Source organism: Acipenser ruthenus, chromosome 8, assembly GCF_902713425.1.
Source record: "Acipenser ruthenus chromosome 8, fAciRut3.2 maternal haplotype, whole genome shotgun sequence".
NCBI classification, from domain to species: domain Eukaryota; kingdom Metazoa; phylum Chordata; class Actinopteri; order Acipenseriformes; family Acipenseridae; genus Acipenser; species Acipenser ruthenus.
Window position 1 is genome coordinate 60,096,688 of NC_081196.1, and position 20,246 is coordinate 60,116,933.

The 20,246-nt window shown below is 40.3% G+C and overlaps 1 protein-coding gene across 1 annotated transcript; it reads left to right on the plus strand.

Moving 5' to 3' along the window:
* Positions 1–671: 671 nt before the first annotated feature.
* LOC117406972 (tumor necrosis factor ligand superfamily member 11-like) lies at positions 672–9,996 on the plus strand. The gene is made up of 4 exons (XM_034011465.3): positions 672–1,017; positions 2,383–2,478; positions 8,128–8,290; positions 8,476–9,996. Exons 1-4 carry the CDS (start codon positions 850–852, stop codon positions 8,907–8,909), a joined length of 861 nt encoding a protein of 286 aa, XP_033867356.3. The 5' UTR covers positions 672–849; the 3' UTR covers positions 8,910–9,996.
* The last annotated feature ends 10,250 nt before the right edge of the window (positions 9,997–20,246 follow it).

A 20,246-nucleotide genomic window follows, 5' to 3' on the forward strand; every position in this document is an offset into this window, starting at 1 on the left:
TATTACTCGTGTGTTTAATGTTCATACGTGCAATACAGCTCCTTCACGAGCTCCCCAACAAGTGTGATGATATATGGACATTGCAGATTTTCATTTTCTCAGAGATCTCCTCACATGAATGACCGTATCATGCAGCAGTGTGTGATTCGTGTTTAGAGGACTCGTGTCTAGCTATTGAATGTGTATACCTACAAATATTACTGTTCATGCTACACAATTTTGTTTTTTTCTCCCAAATGTAAAAATAGACAAATATTATAAATGCTCAATGTGCACTTTCTGTAAAAAGTTCAGAAAATAAGTTTCTGTGCACTTCCTACTATCCAGTGTTGTGCATTTCTGCACTAGGTGTTCATGGTGTAGTTTAATGATTCCTTATTGTTCACATTCGTGTGTTTATAGAATTCATTTTGAGCAGATAAAGCTGTTGCGTTTTGGAGTGGTAGCTTTCCTGCTATCCAAAACCGTACGCTTGCATCCATGGGCTAGCTGTACATGGTTTGTCCAAATGATTTTGAAATAACTAGATAGAGGAGTGACAGAATCATGTACGGTACCTGGTATTTGGAGGCAGGTAAAACAGCGTCACGTGCTGCTTCTTTTTTTGGGCTGGAAGTAGTGCTTTCTATATATTTTTTTTGTGTGAACCAGCTAGCTTAACCTTCATGGGTATCAAGCAGTGTACGTTGTGTAAGTGATCTGATTGGTTGCACGGATAGAGAGAAAAAATACTTAACCCAGTTACCCACCCACTTCTTATATTAAGCCAGGGTCACGACTGAATTCTTCCCGCATATGCCAAGAACTTCTAGTGATTGTCTATAGCAGGTAGAGTGAGTGCCGAAGTTAATGGGAAGCACTGCCAGAATGGAGAAAATCCAGCCGCGCTTTGATTCAGTCCCGATTACGGAGTCGACATCCAGGTGTTTCATTGTCCGTGTTGTGCTCATTATGGGTCTGCTTCAGATCGCATCGAGCGTTGCGCTTCTCATGTACTTCTCACACCAGATTGCACAGGTACGTATGGGTTTATATTTTAGGCAGGGGGGGACGCGTATTCGTTGAATTGTTGTCAGTTTCGGTTCTCTCTTCTTTTTGTGCAACGGCACAGCTCATTCCTTTTTGGTAAGAACAGCGTGACTCGATGCACAATCCACGCCACATTTGTGAAGTTCAGGTGCGACATGTACTAACTTCATGCACATTTAATAGGGACACAGTAAAAGTTTATGAGGATTTACGACTGCAGTGGAACTACAATGAAAGGCATAGATCAAGAACAACAATAAAGGCAGAGTGAGGAATTGTGCTTGTGGGCATATACCTGTGATCTGCAAACAATGCGTTAGTGACTTTTAATGTGTACCCTGGGCATACGGTGAGGACTGTTTAGCACAAGGATATACTATGTATGGTGTTTGATTTTGATAAATGCTTTAAAGAAAACAAAACATACGCCGCACATAACGCTTGTCCTTTTGTGTTTGTTTATTGTGTGCCTCCTCTGAAGTAGCATTGATACCACGTTGATTGTACTTGGAGGTTTCGCTATTGCTACGAGAATCTGTGCAATGTAGTGGGGTATTCTATAGCAACCATTGTTATGCTGGTTCAGCTCAGAACCCCTTATTTCTCCCTGTTGTTCAGTCGTGGTGTTTAAAAACATGGGAACAACAACCGTGTGCTGACAGCAGTGGAACACTTTTGTCATCTCCCATGACTTTTTTTTATTGAGGTTTTTTTTTTTTTTCTCATTCAAGCAATGGGAGCTGTGTTTATTTATACAAATTACAACTATCTGCTGACAGAATACAAATTAAAACACAGATTGGAAATACAAGAAATAGTGAAATATCTGTCTTTTAAAAAAACGTACTTTTCTTACGTTTTTAAAGTTCAAACTGTAGACTTTCTAAATTTTAACTTTGTTGGACTATTTAAGAATATTTAATTTTCGGGTCAAAGTTTATTGATTAAATTAAATATAAGAATGGTTAATTTCTGGCTCACAGAAATACACTGAAAACAGAGTTGTTTATGAGTGTTTGGTTAACAGGGAGTAATAATAATTTTTATGACATTGCTCAGAGATGCTTGATTGTAGAGTCTGAAACAGTGTGTCTGCACTATTGTCTGTCAGTCTAAGCTTCCACACACTCTGTACCCTGAGTGTGCCTCAGATTGCTCTGTGCTCTAGGCATTATTCGATAGGGGCTCCTTTCACAGCCATACCATTGCTTCTCAGAGAGTAATAATAATAATAATAATAATAATAATAATAATAATAATAATAATAATAGAGAATAAGTAGGGGTTCTGGAGAAAGTGTTTAAGTGTAGTACCTACATCTGCAGAGAAACAAACTCAATGTGTTTATTACAGGTATCATCGAAAGGTTCCTTGCAGAATAATACACAATGCTTGAATGAATCTCAATGGAAAGCAATACAAGATTTGCTGGCAAAGAACAAACAAGAGGTAAGTGCTTCTCTTCTCTTAATTTTGACTCAGGTGTGTATACAGCCTGAAGTGAACTGCTTCCAGGAAACCAGGAATGCATAATCAAACATGCATACTACTGTTTAATAACCTGTATTGCTTCCTCTGTCACATTATTAAAGCCCCATATGGTTATAAAAGTATTTTGCACATGTTTAAGAAGATTGTGCTGATGGGCATGTCATCTCTTCACAGTGAGCGCGTACCCCTGATGAGACACCTCTGTAATGTTTTTAAAGCCCTGCATTATTAGACGAGCCCACCAGGGTGGCCGCTTGCCCTGCCTGCTGGAACCAACTCTATCTGTTTTATTTTCTCCTGTTTTAATTGGACAAAAAACTGCCCATCTTTTCCTGCTTCTTGAGCAATCTACAACCTCCTGCTTTTGCAACTGATGGGACATTCCTTTTTGGCTCACAGAGTGACAAAGTGGGAAACAAGTTTCAAGCAAAAGAAAGCATGTGAACCTTGTATCTAAGACTAGAACAAACTAGTGTAGGTGTGCTTTGTGATAAAGGGAGTGCACAGAATGCTCTGTTGTTGAAAATGCAGTAACCAGATATGGTATATTTCAATTACACAACAAGGCCCAAGAGGGCGTGGTTGTGCTGGATTGTGTCACTGCTTGGAATGCTGTTTGACCAATCAGCATACAGCATTCTAACACTCTAAACGTTTTGGGTCACTGCAGCTTTAACGCAGTAGTTTAAGAGTTGGCTTGTACTGTAGTCTACAAGTTAAGCATTCCTAATCATTTTCTAGTCTTGTAATTATTTATTATAATCGGCAGCCCTGTTGTCGTGGTCCACAGCACCATGTTCTTCAACCACTGCAGTGGCACGTGTGGGTGTGAGCATTCTTACAGAACAGTCAGACAGGCGAAAGCACAGGCGGTAAAGGAGGGACACATGTGCCTTTAATTATGGGCTGTGCTGTTCAGATTGGTTGAAACAAAGCATTGTGTTAATCGTGCTTCTTAGCTGGTTCGACAGCATAAACACCTGGATGCTGAGAAAAAAAAAAGCATCATGCATTTATTAACCGCTTCATCATTACTTACAAGGGATTTGTGACAGCCTTTCTCTGTTGCTAATTTCTGTGGTTAGTGGGGATTGTACAGTAGGCAATTGTTAGACCCTCCCTTGTCTGTGGCTTTGGACTGGTATTTTCAGAACAATACTAGGATTCTTTTTCCCCTATATTGCATCAGTGAGCTGAAGAAGTTATTGAATATAGAATGTGTCAAGTTCTGTATTGAAATGTTTTGTATTATTTTCAGGGAGAACGTGGTCATCATTGTTATAGGGTCATTTGGAGGTCAGTATTGTAGTGATGTGTTTATGGAGGATCACGTGTGCTTTTGAAAGCTCCACTAGTTGCAGTGCTGCAAAGCAGAACATAACAGTGGCAACTGACCCAGATCTGAATAGGTGCATTTTATGGTGGCCATACACCACCTGAACTGGTCACCAAAGGGCTTCTGTCATGCGTTTGAATTGGCATACACAAATCTGAGGGCTATGGTAACAGCAGGTGATTCCACTATAGGGCATATTTTATTGAAAAGCAAGAAATATAGCAGTGAAAATGATAACGTGATATAACAGTCCATAACAGCGCTGGCCACATGCTAGACAGCAGTGGCTGAATGGTCACTTGTATAATGCTGCCACTAGAATAAGCTTCAGGATTACAGCTATCTCTTCATGAGGTGCCTGCAGCATGGTAGCAAACTGTGTTATTTCAGTGTGGTTCTCCTTTTACTGCATTTTAACAAACTGGGACAGGTTGTAACAGGGTATTAGCAATATAGAAGAAACCGGAGCTTGGGATACAAACCCTAATGTTCTTTGCAGGATTGTGTTTTTGAAAGCATTGTATAATGTGTGTAAGCTCCTGTATAGCGTGTTCAATCCATATCACTGCTTACAGTGTGGCTTTACTGATAACAATCTATGAGGTATCTTTCTTTCACTTTCTGGCATTTCATGCCAATCAGATGTGTAGTAATGTGTTAAACGCATACCACGCTATACACTCAAGTTACTGTAATTACTTGTTTGGAAATGGAAAGGCTATTATAATGTCATCATAAATATGAAGTGTATTTTTTCTTTTGCAATCCACACTTATGAAAAGGAGTGCAGAGAGACTTGGTACTATACATATTTTCTACAGATTACTGATATTTTGTTGTAGAAATACTAACAGAAACAAACAGATTATTTGACACACGCTTTATTACTTTAGTCAAAACTTTTGTCCCAGAATTGTATTAGTTTCTTATAACATTTCTATGATAATGTTTTTTTTCTTTATATTTCTTTGGTGACAATGACTTATGTATGTTTATAACCACCTTTTGATGTTGCTTATTATTTTACATTATACTTTTTTGTGATGTCTACTCTCAAGTTTCCATATTGAATTTTTTTACACTACTCTATGCTATGGAAAATGTAAAACAATTACTGAGCACATATGAACAGCAAGAGAGGGCTGCTAACAGATCTAGTGAATGAAAGTGCTGTCAGTCCCAAAAGCGCAAGTCTCTTCTGTTAAGTGGCATTATAGTTTCTTAACTGTCCATACACCACATAGGCTAATTACACATGTCAGCACTGAACACTCCATAAATTCTGTTTAGATAAGAGACATACATCCCCTCAAAATGTGAATGCATACACAGAGGTTAAAATAGACTGTATTGCTTGTAAATGACTATACTGCCCACACGTTAACTACATCTTAAAGTTCATGTAGAGTTAACCTTCTAAAAAATCATTTAAAACCTATATGGGGCACTGCAGCTTTAAAACTACTAGAAAGGAGGGAACATAGTCCATGAAAATAGAGCTGTCAGGATAAGCTGTATTGGTTGGCAAAACTCTGCTGGGGAAATGACGGACGATTTGACTAAGTGTGTGACTCAGGAAGACCTAAAAGCGAGTGACTAGCAAAGTGAGTAAATGAACGGGATGATGAAAGCACTGGGTCGCCTCAAGTATGCACGGTCAGCATGATTTTCAATGGGATTTGTTAGTTGTTTGTGGGGGTCCTTTTTTAATAACAGACGAGAAAAGTAACAAACACTTTTAAACCACGTGGTTAATAATCTTACTCATTATGAAAATACATCTTGTTTATTTTAATTGAATCAACACATCACTCATCTGTCTCAGTGCAGTGAAAGTCTGCTGCATGTGTCTTTATGGCACCATAGATTCTTCTCTGACATCAGTCAGGTTTACACGCTGGAGTATGAATTGAGTCAGAGGGGTTTTTGGAGAACACAAAAAGGCAACACCAAAGGGACTGATGGGAGGCATGTGACCAAATAAATGTGCAATTAACCTGTCAGCAGTGGCTTATATTGCCTAGTGGCTTGTTCTGCTATGAATCTTACTTTGGTTAACCCATTTAGAGGGATGGAGAAAATGATGTGCTTGCTTGTATATGTAAAATAGGCAGATTAGATGATGAATGTATCTCAGAAATCTTTTCTATGAAATGATGTACATCCAGCTGGGCACTTAAAGAGAATGGGCTTTAGTTTAGTTTTGAAAATTGGAAAGGGTGCAGTGTCCCTAATATATCTGCGCAGAGTTTCACATAGGAAGTGCAATATGACTGAAGAGTGGCCAGAATGGCTAGTCCTCAAAAGCCAGCAGAATTGAAACCTGTAGTATAGCGTGACTGTGAGACACAGCAGCTTTCACTACCCCCTCAGACTGTAGGATTAGAGGCTTGTCATTACAGCAGTACACACCATACTGCCAGTACCAAAGGAAGCCTTCAGGACAAAACAGAAAAGAAATGGCTCGTTTGTTAAAAAAAACTGGAATAATGTGGGAGGTGAGTCTTAAGATGAAGGACTTGCAGGCTGTCAGAAATTAAAAACAGAAATGCAATTGCCCAATTACAATATTATGTAAATGCTTTAATGTGGCACCGCTAAGTATTGCTTTTATAAAATCTATTATTAATTGCTACTGTGCCAGCAGTACTTGAGACAAAGCGGAGGTTTGCAAAAGTGTATAACTACCCACACTGCATTCCTCTTTTCTAACAGCCCTTAGCAAGGTTCTCAACTGAGAATTTTTTTTTGCACGAGTCATACTGTAGGCGTGAAGCTCAGTATTTGAATCTGTGTCAGTTTTCATCAGCTCAGAGAGGTTGCGTTTGTCGTCTGAGGTTAATCCTTAGACGCCCTCTATGCAGTGTTAAGGACTCTGATGTAAAGATTCCACCCTCTTATACATGAAGCAGGTATTTGACCCATGCCTGCTATCTTGGGAGACGGCTGTTCCATTCTAAAGCCGCTCCACCCTCTGTTGAAGCTCCCTGGGCCTGGGTTGTGAGGAAACAAGGAATTAACAGAACAATGTTTTAAATCGAGTTCATGATATCTATTGTACATCCTAAATGAAAGTAAAAAGCAATACAAGCAACAAACTACAGTAACAGTGGATCATTGATAAAGGTGCACACTCTAAGCAAAAACACTGATTTTAAACCCTTGCTTAGCTCCGTGGTAAATTTGCTTTATACTGTATATCACTGTAGTTTACAATGCTTTAGCAAGCGTTATTCTGTATATCACTGTAGTTTACAGTGCTTTAGCAAGTGTTATTCTGTATATCACTGTATTTTACAATGCTTTAGCAAGCATTATTCTGTATATCACTGTATTTTACAGTGCTTTAGCAAGTGTTATACTGTATATCACTGTATTTTACAGTGCTTTAGCAAGTGTTATACTGTATATCACTGTATTTAACAATGCTTTAGCAAGCATTATTCTGTATGTCACTGTATTTAACAATGCTTTAGCAAGCTTTTTACCTTTGCTGCATAGCATACCATTCACCTCATTCCTGTGAGAGCTGTATGCTTGGCTGTGCTTTGTTTACACCATACCACACTTAACGATGGTAAACCGTGGTATACCACATCACTATATTGTAAGGGGTGTAGTAGACCAATACTTTTTAATGTCTTTTCAGACAGTTCTATTACTTAACCCTTCTTTGGTGTTGCAGGTTGCCAATGCCACAAGAAAGCTTTTGTCAACCAGCCAATCAAGCCTTGAAAACAACCACAGATGTTTTCTGGTGGCTATTTTCCATCACTCAAAACAAAGATGAGGGGGAAATTCTCTCTAAAAAATAAAAATAACTAATAGATTTCAAACTGTTTCTGTGTCTCAAACAATGATCTCGGGCTTTGTGAAGTTTGCTGTGTAATTCCACTGCTCCTCAGTGAACTCCTCTCTATCTACACGGGTAAGGGCTCTTTGGAGAGTCTGAACCCGTGCCAGGGACCTTTCTGCAAAGCAGCTCATTCAGCTCATTGCTTGGGTATGCTCTTGCTTCTCGTATGCAGTCTTCATAAAAAGCCACAAATATGATGCTATAAACCTCTGCATCTCGTGCTCACAGACAGTTATTTAGAAGTAGGTTCTGTATTCATTGTTTACCAGATAATATTTCACCTTGACACAGCTAAGAACCTGAAAGATTTGTTGACATAAAATTAAATATTCTTATCAGGATGTGAAGATTAAAAAAATAAAACTGGAAGTACAATGAAGAAAACTGATTCATCCTTTCTGGTTTTTTTTGACAGAGTTTGCCTCCTGTTGCAGATGCTCTTATAGATCCCCGAAAAAAATTCAGAGTAGCTGAACGTCCAAACTGTAAAACAAAGAAGGATCGAAAGCATTCTGTGCTTCCTCCTGAGAAACCTTCAGCACACCTACCTATACGAGCTGACAAAAACTTCATTCAAAGTAAGTGAGATTGTCTCCTTGGATGTACTTGATAATTGATTGTTCAGTTTCAATAGGAAATGGCCTAAGAGCACCAGAATTTAATCCACAACGTTATCTATCAATTCACTGCAATTGAGCTACAGTTGAACCTAAATCCTGGCAATAGTATGCTTAACCTTTCTTTGTTTCTTTGTATTTTAAAGACACCACTGTACCAACCATGATATACTGGGACTCAAGCAACGGCTTGGCACATATACATAATATGAGCTATTCGGATGGAAAGATCAAAGTCAACCAAGAAGGACTCTACTACGTGTATGCCAAGACATGTTTCAGACATAATCTGGAAGTATCCGAGGAGCTCCGAGCTGTGGAGAACGGGATTCAGTTACTGCAGTACGTTTACCATACAAAACATACGCGGCAACACGAAAATCTGCTTCTCATGAAGAGTGGGAGTGTCAAGCACTGGAACAAACATGTCAAATTCAGATTCTATTGCATACACCAAGGAGGGCTCTTCCCATTAAAGTCTGGGGACGACCTGTTTGTTAAAGTGTCCTATGCATCATTACTGGATCCAACACAAGAGGCTAGCTATTTAGGAGCTTTTAAACTGAGCAATTTGGAATAAGTTATTTTATACAGAACATTGCAGTGTAAAAAATCCTGCCTTATGAACATTCTTTTGAGAATAACGAAGAACCAAGAATAATGACTGTGTTTTATTTGTTACAATTTTGACTTTTTGCCTTAAGTATTTACTTTCACAAAAAAAAAGTGTGTGTGCTTTTTTATATGATTACAATCTAATTTTATATTTGATAATAATGATTTTAGGGTTACAGTTAATTATGTATTACAGTGTCTGTTGGCACATGAGATTTAAGATATTGGCTTGCCATTTGATGTTTTATTATTGAGCGGGTGCACTTCTGGAATTCCTGATGGGGTCAATGCAGCTCAAAGTCGGTTTCGGTTAAAGCGAATACCTTGTTTCCATCTTCATGTGAAGCCCACGTTTTGCAGTTGATGGTGGTTGATTGTCTATCCACACTGCACTTGGTCAGCTGTACTGTCCATGTTCAATCTCAGGAGCTAGGCATGGTTGAACCACTTTTATGGAAGACCTCCATAAACTTCACCATGATGCTAGGGGGTAAGGTGCTATTACTGCAACCCTTTGTGGGGGCTGGATCCTGTCCACTTTGTGGTGTAAACAACACCACAGGTGCTAATCTTGTTATGCTCTCTTAATTCCAAAATACGCCAAAAAGAAAACAAAACCGTCAAAAGTGATTTGTCATTTCTTTGGATGATGTATTCTTTGGCGGGGGCCCTCCGTAAACAAGATGCTGATAGTATAGGTCCCCATCATTTTTCTTGAACTAGAGTCTAGCCTCTGGCATGGACAGTCATGGAGGTATCTATACTACATACATAACTCCTTGAGCACAATGCACTGTAAATCATAATATTTCTGTTTGCTAATGGAACTAAAAGTGTATGCCGGTTACACGTATTTATTTGAGTGTAGGACAGGTGGAAACAAGATAAAAAGTGTGAAGGTCTGTGTATTTATAAATTGTCAGTGTTTTGAAAGAGCGGCAGACTGATCTTACAGCTGAACTGATTGTTTCCCATTTAGAGTTTTTTAAGATTTTTTTTTCTATGTTATTTATATCACTTAAAGTAATAAAATAAAACATACTTTTTTTTAAACGGTCTGTAATGTTTTGTATGAATCTGTTTGGCTTGTAACCTGTTTTCTATACTCATTCAGCACTAAGTAACTTTACAGTGCGGAGTTCCTGGGTACTCACTGAAAACAAGACCTTGGTCTTCATGAGGAATTATTTTAAAAAAGGGTTCTTTGCATTGAAATATTTTTCAGATCCAGTACTATATATTACTGGGATATTCACTTCCTGAGCTAAGGCTTTCATTGCTGTTACCGCAGGAGTAAACCCACCTACAACACAGGAAGTAGGTAACAGCAAGTTTTAATCTAATGTGTTGTACAGTGCTCTTTCACAGATTTGGTTCATTCACGCTAGGCCATATTGATTAGTATGTTGTACATGTGTATTACTGTCTAAAGCTGAGGGAACACAAAAACACGTTTTCAGGAACAGTGGCCTGAAACCTGGTTCCAGGAGACTTGGAGATCTAGTCTGAGGTAATTTTGCTGTATCAAACCCTAAGTCTCCCCTGGTGTGCCATGCACTGTCCTGAAACCTAGTCTCCTGAAACCAAGTTCCAAGCCACAAAGTGGCTTCGTGTTGCCTAATTCACGTCCCTCAATATTCCACAACAGTTTAAAGCCAGCTAGACAAGGGAGCAGTGTATGTAACTCTTCCAGCACTGAGTACCTGTTGTCCAGATCAGTGTGTTTACATTACCGAGCAGCAGTTCCAGCGGCTGGTGGCTGTGTTTACACTTGGGGCTGACGTCTCAGATGTGGCAACATCGTTCTTTTCCGCTGGGGTAGGAGAAGGTTCACCTATCATTTCCCATGTGACTGACACAGCCACATCTTCTTCTAAACCCTGGTGGTGTTCTCATTCCTCACGCTGCTCTAGCTGTGTTGGCTGCTTTCAGCTGCAGTCTTCCTAAAACTTGCTACACCTTTTGTTCCAGTGTAAAAGTCAATGGAGTTGTTCCATTTTGCACTTATAGAGATCATTGCCATTAACATCTTCACTAGGTTCAGTATTTATGAGGAGTGTTTTTACTTGTATTTACCAATAGTTTGTAAACTACGGGAGCCAACTTAGTTGCGAAATGTGCTGACATGCAAGCTTCTTCCCTCCTTGACAGATTCAAATCCACTTTCAACATGGTCTCAGTGGTAGATGGAAACATGGCATTTTTAAATTTTTTAATTTTTTTATTTAGTCTGTCCAAGTTTTATTTCCCCCCCAATTTGGAATGCCCAATCACTTTCCCCCTCACTGCAGCAGTTCCCCACATGAATCAGGACAGCTGAAGGTTCAGTGGGCATCCTCCGATACCACGACCAAGCCAGCTTTCTATTTCACTCAGGAACTTGAGTGTGGAAGTCAGCGAGCTGATGACCTTGGAGGTCAGCCCTGCAGGTGTCTGCTCTGAGCTCACTGGGTGCCTGGCCAGCAGGGTTAACTGTAGGGCGATGAGGAGAAACAGTCCCTGACGGGAGCACCTGAGCCAATGCAATGCTCCCTTCGGAGTCCCCAGTGAAGACCGTTCTACTTCTCTTAGCCCGGATGCACACCACCCGGCTGCGCTTCTAACTGCTGTTTTTGCTTATACACAAATATTGCTCTGGCTTCAGGTTTTATAGCTGGCTATTGTCAGCAGAAAAGTACTAGCAAGAGTAAATAACAATCTGTTCCCTGCATTATTTTGATGAAGTCGATAGATTTTCAAATTCCTTGGCACCTGAAAAGCTCAATAAACATTATAATAGAAACGCCAGGATGCAGTTGTGTCACACCCACAGCTAAACATACAGTATTTAAAAGTGTAAATTGGCAGTGCTAGAGATTTCCTATGGTACACTTTATTATTTACATCTGTACAAGAGCTTGCTGCTCCAAAACTGTATAGTTGTCTTCAGCCGGCATTAGATAAAGTAGAGTAAGTGATCTGGAAGCATTCCAAGAGAATGTGGCAGTGCTGAAGCAAAGGCGTGCCAGCCCTGTGCTCCCCTACATTGAACTTATTATCACTACTGCTTACAATGCAGCAAACCCTTGCTCGTAATGAGAGGTTTTCAAACAGTCTGGCACCAAGGACAACCGTGCTTGATTGAACTGATGTTCTGAAGAGTCAGCTTAAAATGAAACGGAAAGCATTGTGCCTGAAACGGGAGCGTGTCCCATAATTCATTGCAATACATACCCTTCTCATGTAACAATGTACTTCGAACACCGACTGCAATTTACAGGTTTCTGTGCTTTTTAATTATTACCAGCTGGCTAGCAACTGCTTAATGGGTGAAGAAGCACATCTGAATAATTAGTGGATTGTATAAATGAGAGTTTAAATATATCTGTCCCTTTTCACAGGTCTGGATTAAAGAGCAAGCTGGTATGAGTGTGAAACATGAGTTTCCCTCTTGTATTCTTTTCGTCATTTCCATCAATTTGTATGAGGTTCAGTTTCTGTCTTCCCATCCTGGTGACTATTTAATGCAAACCTGTGGCTTCAACATCTCTTTCAGAATCATGTCTAACTCCTCTGAAGCTTGATGGCTGTGTTTACATTGAGGGCTACCATCCTGTCAATTCTCACTGACAGCCATAGAACTTCTATTAAACCGCCCCCTAGAACTACATGACTGACGTTAGGGGTGACCAGTCATGCTAGCCCCCATAGGCACTCGATTCCAGGCCTGGTCTGCACATGCATCCCCTGCCAGTTTGAGAGGTTTGCTAAATGAATCCCTGTATCCTGTTTGTTTTACTGGGTTTGTTGTGGGCTACAGTCCTTCGCTTGCAGCACACGTGCAAGGAGGAGTCTATTATGAAATGCCATTGTGAATGGCTCTCCTCTGCTACTGAACTGAACGGACAAGGCTGGGGCTTCTTTTTTTTGTCCTACAGCAACAGTTATGATGACATGAAAAATAATAATGACAACCAAATGACTCATTCAAGATAACAACTAAATCTAATGTTGTTTAGTTTCTATTGATGTTTCAATAATAAATAAACAAAATGACGTGTGAGAGCTTAAAAAAGATCTGTAGGAGCAATACTTTGTCATGCTATTAATTATACACGCATTGCACTAAATAGTAAGATTTTTGAATGGTATTACTGCAGAAACGTTCCTGCTTACCGAATCGTGGTCGTCCGGGTTTACAGCTGATATGACAGGAACGTTGTACTTGTCAAATGTAATTATTTGTTAAATGTTTCTATTAAGATTCCTCATAGCACAAAAAGAGACTTGTTAATGTGCAGTATTAAAGTTTGTTTTTAACCGCTCACTATTAAATGTGCTTTGTTTTACGGTCACCTCTTGTTACCCCATCAGAATAGCAGAACTTCATTCAAGGTAAAACACATTTGCAATTTATGTTTATAATGAAAATGTACATTACAAACAGATGACCTTGTTCTGAGATCATTCATAGATTTCCATTACACGAGAGTAGATGTTAAAACTTCATGCTGATTTGAACTCTGCTCTCGCCAAGATAAGCACCAACTAAGACGTAGCTTTACAGTAAACTAATGTGATCCATATGTGTCTCCATCCATTTGCGCTTCCTTCCATATGATGATGTAGATATCCTTCTGTCAGGTGTTGATGGCTGAAGTGTAATGCTGGCTCCAGGGATTAGCTTATTTTGCCTCCCTGGCGCATCAGCACACACAACGGCTGCGATGCTAGCTCTGGGTATCAACCACAGTGCGGCCTCCCCAGCACATCAGCATGACAACCATCTGGATTGAGCTAAGTAGGGTACATCTCTGGGGTCTTCAAGTGGGCACCTTCCATCCTTGGTGTTTCGTCGACTAGCCCACAACACCTCAAGAGGGCTCAACGGTGATTCTGGCGTCCCAGAATCACCCCCCTCCGTCCCCCACTCATCTCAGCCCAGCTTACTTACTTGTACATCAGCGTTTCTTTCTTTCTATTGTGCTTGAGATCTCCAACCAGAATCTTTCCGTCTCAACCACAGCCAGTTGCTGCTCCTCTCTGCTGCTTCAGATAAGTTCTTCACTGTGCGACGCAACTCTTGGCCACTGAATCCGACGTCTCTGAGAAACCGGGTTGTAGAGTGTGCCACAAATCCTCGACAACCCACTTCCACTGGGTAAACCCAGACTCTCCATCCTCGCTGTTCCGCTTCAGTGGCTAGTTGAGCATACCGCAGTTTCTTCCTCTCATACTCCTCATCTACAGCATCCTCCCATGGCACTGTTAACTCTACCAGGTGAACAAGGCATGCTGATCCAGACCACAAGACAATATCTGGTTGAAGGTTAGTGGTGGCAATCTCAGGTGGAAAAATAAGCCGCTGACCAACATCTGCCAGCATTTTCCAGTCTCTAGCAGCTTCCAGTTGTCCTGGGCGAGGATTGGTTTTAACACCTTTTCTTGGTGGTTGCTCTCCTGGGCGGAGGAATGTTGTCTTTTGTGTATAATGTTTTGATGGAACAGGTGGCAACTTATTGGTCATGTTACGCTTGTCTTCCAATGCTAAGGCCAAACATTGCAGCACCTGGTCATGGCGCCAAGTAAACCGTCCTTGGCTAAGAGAAGTCTGCTGTGTAATTCTACAGAATGTGCTTTTGATAATCATGGGGATGCACTGACATAGCCTTGCCATAGGTACAGGAGATGAGGAAGTATTTCTGTCTCAGTACGATGACGATTCTTCAATTTGTCCCTTGAATTTGACACATTATGACCCATGGAACAATGTTAATCATAACAAACTGGCACTGGCCGACCCCCTCCAATTGTCCCACGTGCTGAACATTCATTTCAGAAATCTAGAAAAGTACAGACGATATGATGACATCACAAATCTAGAAAATGAATGTTCCACACTGAGAGCCAACAGTCGTTCATTTGATCCACTTTTTTTTTTTTTCAGAATCCTTATATCCAAACATGCTGTATTGGATATCAACAGAGTGGTATAATGCATGTGATATTCAGCCTTTGTATTATAGCTAGTGCATCAAATCTGAGGAAACTTCAGGTAATACATCATTTCTCCCCTCAGCACCCACAGGGTCCATGTTTTCATGTGAGTGTGAGTTAGGAGGGAAGGCTGGTCATACTGTTTATAGACCAGCAGCTGTGTGCTTTGCTATTCACATTCATGTTGCTGACCAGTGCAAATGCTCACATGTTCTTCCTTTGATGAGTAAGCTTGGGCTTTTTTTTTTTTTTTTAAAGGCTAACACAGTTAGCTGTGTGTGTGTTTTTGTTGTTGTTGTTATTAATTTACCCTTGATGTCAAATTTTTACCCTAAGATTGAATACCTTGTAAAAAGCATCATATGTTTCCTTTTATCTGCAAAGGCTAGTCTTGTACAAATCTGAATTTAATTTAATGCTTTCTGCATTTCCATTGCCAAGCTCTAAGCAACAGGGTTACGAAAAATATAGCGTTATAGGTCCCCACCTGTTGCTATAACTGTTTAAATAATGTACCTGTCACTTATATTTTCTTAACTTTTTACACTTTTAACTTTTGTTTCAAAGCTCTTTTCAAAATGTCCGCTCCAGTGCACTGGCGTTTGAGATCTGTCCTCTTAATCACTGTAGGAAGAGCAAACATTTTTAAAAAAAAAAAACAAGTGCTCTGGCTTTTCTGTTCTGTACCACATCATGGATTGTTATTGCTGTGTTTCCTGTTTGACAATGTGGGCAATAATTCTTACACTCAGTGCACTAGAACGGACATTTTGAAAAGAGCTTTGAAACAGACTTTAAAGTTCTAAGTGTAAAAAGTTGTCAAGATGTTAACAATGAAAAGAAAAATGACAGGTACGTTATTTAAACAGTTGTATCAGCACGTGGGTACGTGTCACGGAATATTACAGGTACATTATTTAAACAGTTGTAGCAGCACGTGGGGACGGGCAACTCTATATTACAGGTACATTATTTAAACAGTTGTAGCAGCACGTGGGGACGTGTCACGCAATATTACAGGTACATTATTTAAACAGTTGTAGCAGCAGGGGGGCCAGGTAACTCTATATTACAGGTACGTTATTTAAACAGTTGTAGCAGCACGTGGGGACGGGTAATTCTATATTTTACAGAACCCCGCTACTTACTCTATAAGCTGCAACTTTGCTCATTGGAAAAACAGTTTCTAATACTATGTCAGTTATCATGTAATGTTCTCTCTGTAGAATTTTGGATTTTGAAATGGTATTTGTGTTCTCTTGACCTGGGGTTTGCTTCAATAGACAGTGCAGTCCACCCAGTATACTGCTTACCGTGCAATGATAGCAAAGCAAACCGTTTTTTCACTGTTGTAACTAAGATGGCTGCAATAGAAAGGTCATGTGATTTTTTGGTTTCTGGATACTAGCTTCATATTTGGTATGGTACGAGATATGATTTCAGCGCTGTCCCGGCTTAGCGGGGGTAAGGGAAACTCAGACTTGTTCACTGTGTGGTGTGTTGTGGCTTGTGTTTTCTATTTATTGTATTGTAAAAATATACTTTAATAAATAACACCTTATGAATTGATCTTCACAAAAAGCAACACAAACCTTGAAGCAGAGAAGTATTATGTGAGTCTGATGATTCCCGTAAAATTCCATAGCTGGATATGACATGTTTATATTGTCTCATCAGCAGGTTTTGGCAACACATGTTGTAGAACCAGTTTAATTTCTAGTTGATAAACACAGTTGTTGCCAGGGCTCATTGAAACACTGAATGCGCGTCTCTTTGCCTTTATCATACTGAATTCAAACTTGAAGCTAGTCCTGAGTGCACTCTCCATTCGTGTGATTTATAGTAAGTTAATCAACGACGTGTGTAGGGTCTCTTATTGCAGCGTTTCCCAAACTTTTTGCCACTGCTACGAATTCTCTCACACGACAGCTAGCCCAGATTTTTGAGTTAAGGGTCCCCTTCGCGCGGACAACGGGACTGCAGCCGATCGCAAACTTGAATTTGCAGGAGAGCTCCCGTGGGGTTTAATGGACTATGTGGGTGCATTGAGATAACGGGGTGGTGGGACAGGAATGCGTGCCTGTGATTGGAGGAGCGCGCACGACGGAGTGAAATGTAATCCTGTCATAGGGAGGGGCTGGGTGAAGTGTGAGCTTTGGAGCTGTGGCGCAGGACCTGCTGTTTTTTTTAATGACCGAGTCAGACACACAGAGACTGTGTGTGTTATCTGTTTATTAAACCCTTTCATTTGTCCTGTGTTCGTTATTGTTTATTGCATTTCAGTGGCGACTCGTGACTTTTCTGACAGGTGAGGCACAAATCACAAAATAGTTATTACCCCCCCCCCCCCCCAATGGCTAACGCAGTAAAAGTAAATGCACTTTGTTCAGCTGATTGCATATATGCCTCTGCTGAGAGCGTTTTAATGCATTCAAGTAATAGACTGCAGTCGCTATGTAAAATATACCCCCATCAAATAAAAAACATTAGCACTGTAAACAACACACACCTTACAGAATTGCGGATACAGGTTTGTATAATCAATTGGCAAATTAGAACCTTAAATCCACATAGCATTTAGTTCTACAACTTGTCAGTATGTGATACCGTGTAGAATATTCGCTATAAAGACACAAGTACAATATCACAAAATCATTAATTCAAAACAAACAAGGCAGCTTGTCATGTAGTGGCATGAAATTGACAGTTTTACTCCATTCAAAGAGATGTAACCTTGTCTTATTTAGCTGAAAGAAGGAAACATGGCCACAATAGTTTGTTCACAGCACTGCACACTCACTCATGCCGATAACGACTCTGCATCAACATGCTGTGAAGTGTTTCTGTCAGAGTGCTGCATTTCTGTTTTTTCCTGAGTTTCGCGTTTTCAAAATGAATAAACACAGCGCGCTGCCATCGAGACAGAACAGCAACTACAGTGCAATGTCCTGTTTTTGCATTTTGAAAAGGTGGTCACCCTAGTCGTGACCCATATTTGGTTCGCTAGCCCCACTTTGGGAAACATTGTCTTATTGCATAACAGACATAATTTCACACAGTCTGAGCAACTCAGCTTTGCCTCATGATCCTCTCGCCCAAACTGTATGAGATGATTTGTCTTATACAATAAGAGACACCCTACACACGTCATATTAACTTACTGTAACACCGAGATGGGGTGTGTTTGAAGTGAACCTGTTACCTCTTTAGCAGTATAAGCACATGGCTGAGGGTTTATGAAATGGTTTGTGCTGTTACTGTGCAACACATGAATGGCTGTCTGTGCGCTGATTGGCTGATTTGACCTTGAGTGTTGTATAAATTGTAACCATGGTCTAACTGCACTGCAGTTCAAACACACTTCCTTATTGAGCCTCGCTGCTTTAAACCTGCTGTTCTGTTTCGCATGCATGGATAGCGTTGGCACAAACACTGCTTTGTTTCCCTTGAAGAGCTGTCATCAGACCTGTAAAAGCAATCATTTACCCCTTGGAGCTGAGTTGTGACTGAGACTCTCCCCAGGGGGTGGTGTAGTTCATATCGAGACAGCCACAGTATTTTGTTCTCAGAATGTTGGCAAGTGCTGCAGGGGACAGAGGAGATATAAACTTTCCTGACCCAAGGCTCATCTGACCTGTATGTAAATATGAAATGAAATGTAAATGTTACAGGGCGGGGGCTGGGTGTGAACCAGCGACCCTGTGAGCACCTCAAGTGAGCGTCTCAACCACAACGCAAAAGAGCCAGGCTCATCTGCATTCGTGGTTTCAGTGCTTTTAAACTCATCTAATCTCATCGACTGGGAACAGGACAGAATCCATAACAACAGTGCATCACATAACACTGCCCACCACATAAACAAGACTTTTAACAAAACAAAGAAACAAAACGACATAAAAACGTTCTGAGCAAAACACACAGGATGAGCAACTATGACCCCATAGAGAAGTAGCTCCCGGTGTCCCCCCAGTGTAGCTCCCGCTGTCCCCAGTGTAGCTCCCGGTGTGTCCCCCCCAGTGTAGCTCCTGGTGTCCCCCCAGTGTAGCTCCTGGTGTCCCCCCAGTGTAGCTCCCGGTGTCTCCCCATTGTAGCTCCTGGTGTCCCCCCAGTGTAGCTCCTGGTGTCTCCCCAGTGTAGCTCCTTGTTGAAACAGATTGGACTTTTAGGGTTGCGCATTGGTGTGAAGAACCACTGACTGAACTACTTCCAGTATCATCCTTAAAGAAGCATTTCTTTATCTAATAATGACAATATGCTCTAGATATTGGTTTGATATTTGAAAACATATCAGAATGTCTCATCATTTGTTGACCTACTTAATGTTTTGTTAATAACAGGTGGTTTCCCTTCGGCTTGGAAGGAAACCAAAATTGAATCACTCTGTATATGTGGATGAACTGTTACAATTTCATGCATTGACTAATAACAGCAATACAACACTACAATAAAGTCATCTGATTTCATAAATCAAGTATTAAATAAAAAAGTGTATTCTTGTTGAAATGTCCAAAGAGTTGTTTAGATGAGTTGTTCAGAACTTCTTGTGCAGAGAGTGAGTGTACAATATCACACATTTGAGTTTTGCATACAGTGGCTCTTGAGAAGCATCTGTCCGATTGTGCTGAAGCTTGCAAAGAGCCTTCTTTATCAGGGATATCATCATTATTAGGGTTATGGAGGCTATCTGTATTTCACACTTATGGTTTTACAAATATCAAAATACTAATTGAACTGTGATGAAACGTGGTTTCGACATTCTTTAGCACACGTTATTCAGAATATGAGAATACAACTTTTCATAGTACTGATGTGGCTTATTGAAAGCAAGGGACTAATTAACATGGCAGGGCCCTATTCTAACTTCCCTAAGGCTCTGGGATTGATGCCTAGACTGACTGGCTCATTGCATTTTAGAAATGATTGCAAAACCTTGGTCCAATTCCAAAACTCAGTAACATGAAATATGTGGGTAAATCTTTAAGCTGTCGGTTTTTAGCAGTGTATAATATACTACATACTATCCAAGAATTCAGTATCTTTAATTTTAGACAATCTCATTATTACAGCTATTTCATGTATTATTCATTTTGTAATAAATGCATGAGCACACTTAATCAGGGCTTCTGTTCAAAGGAATGTGACGTTAGCAGAAGCAAGGTAAGAAGAAGAAACCCTTCTGAAATATGATATAGTCATGGTCTGTTAACTAACTAAATGAGACTTGGGGTGAGGGTGTTTCCTATGGTATATAGCAGGGGAGGGGGTAACGGGGTGGAAGGATTAGGCAGTGTTTCCGCTTGGAAATGTTTTACTGGTAACAGAGCAA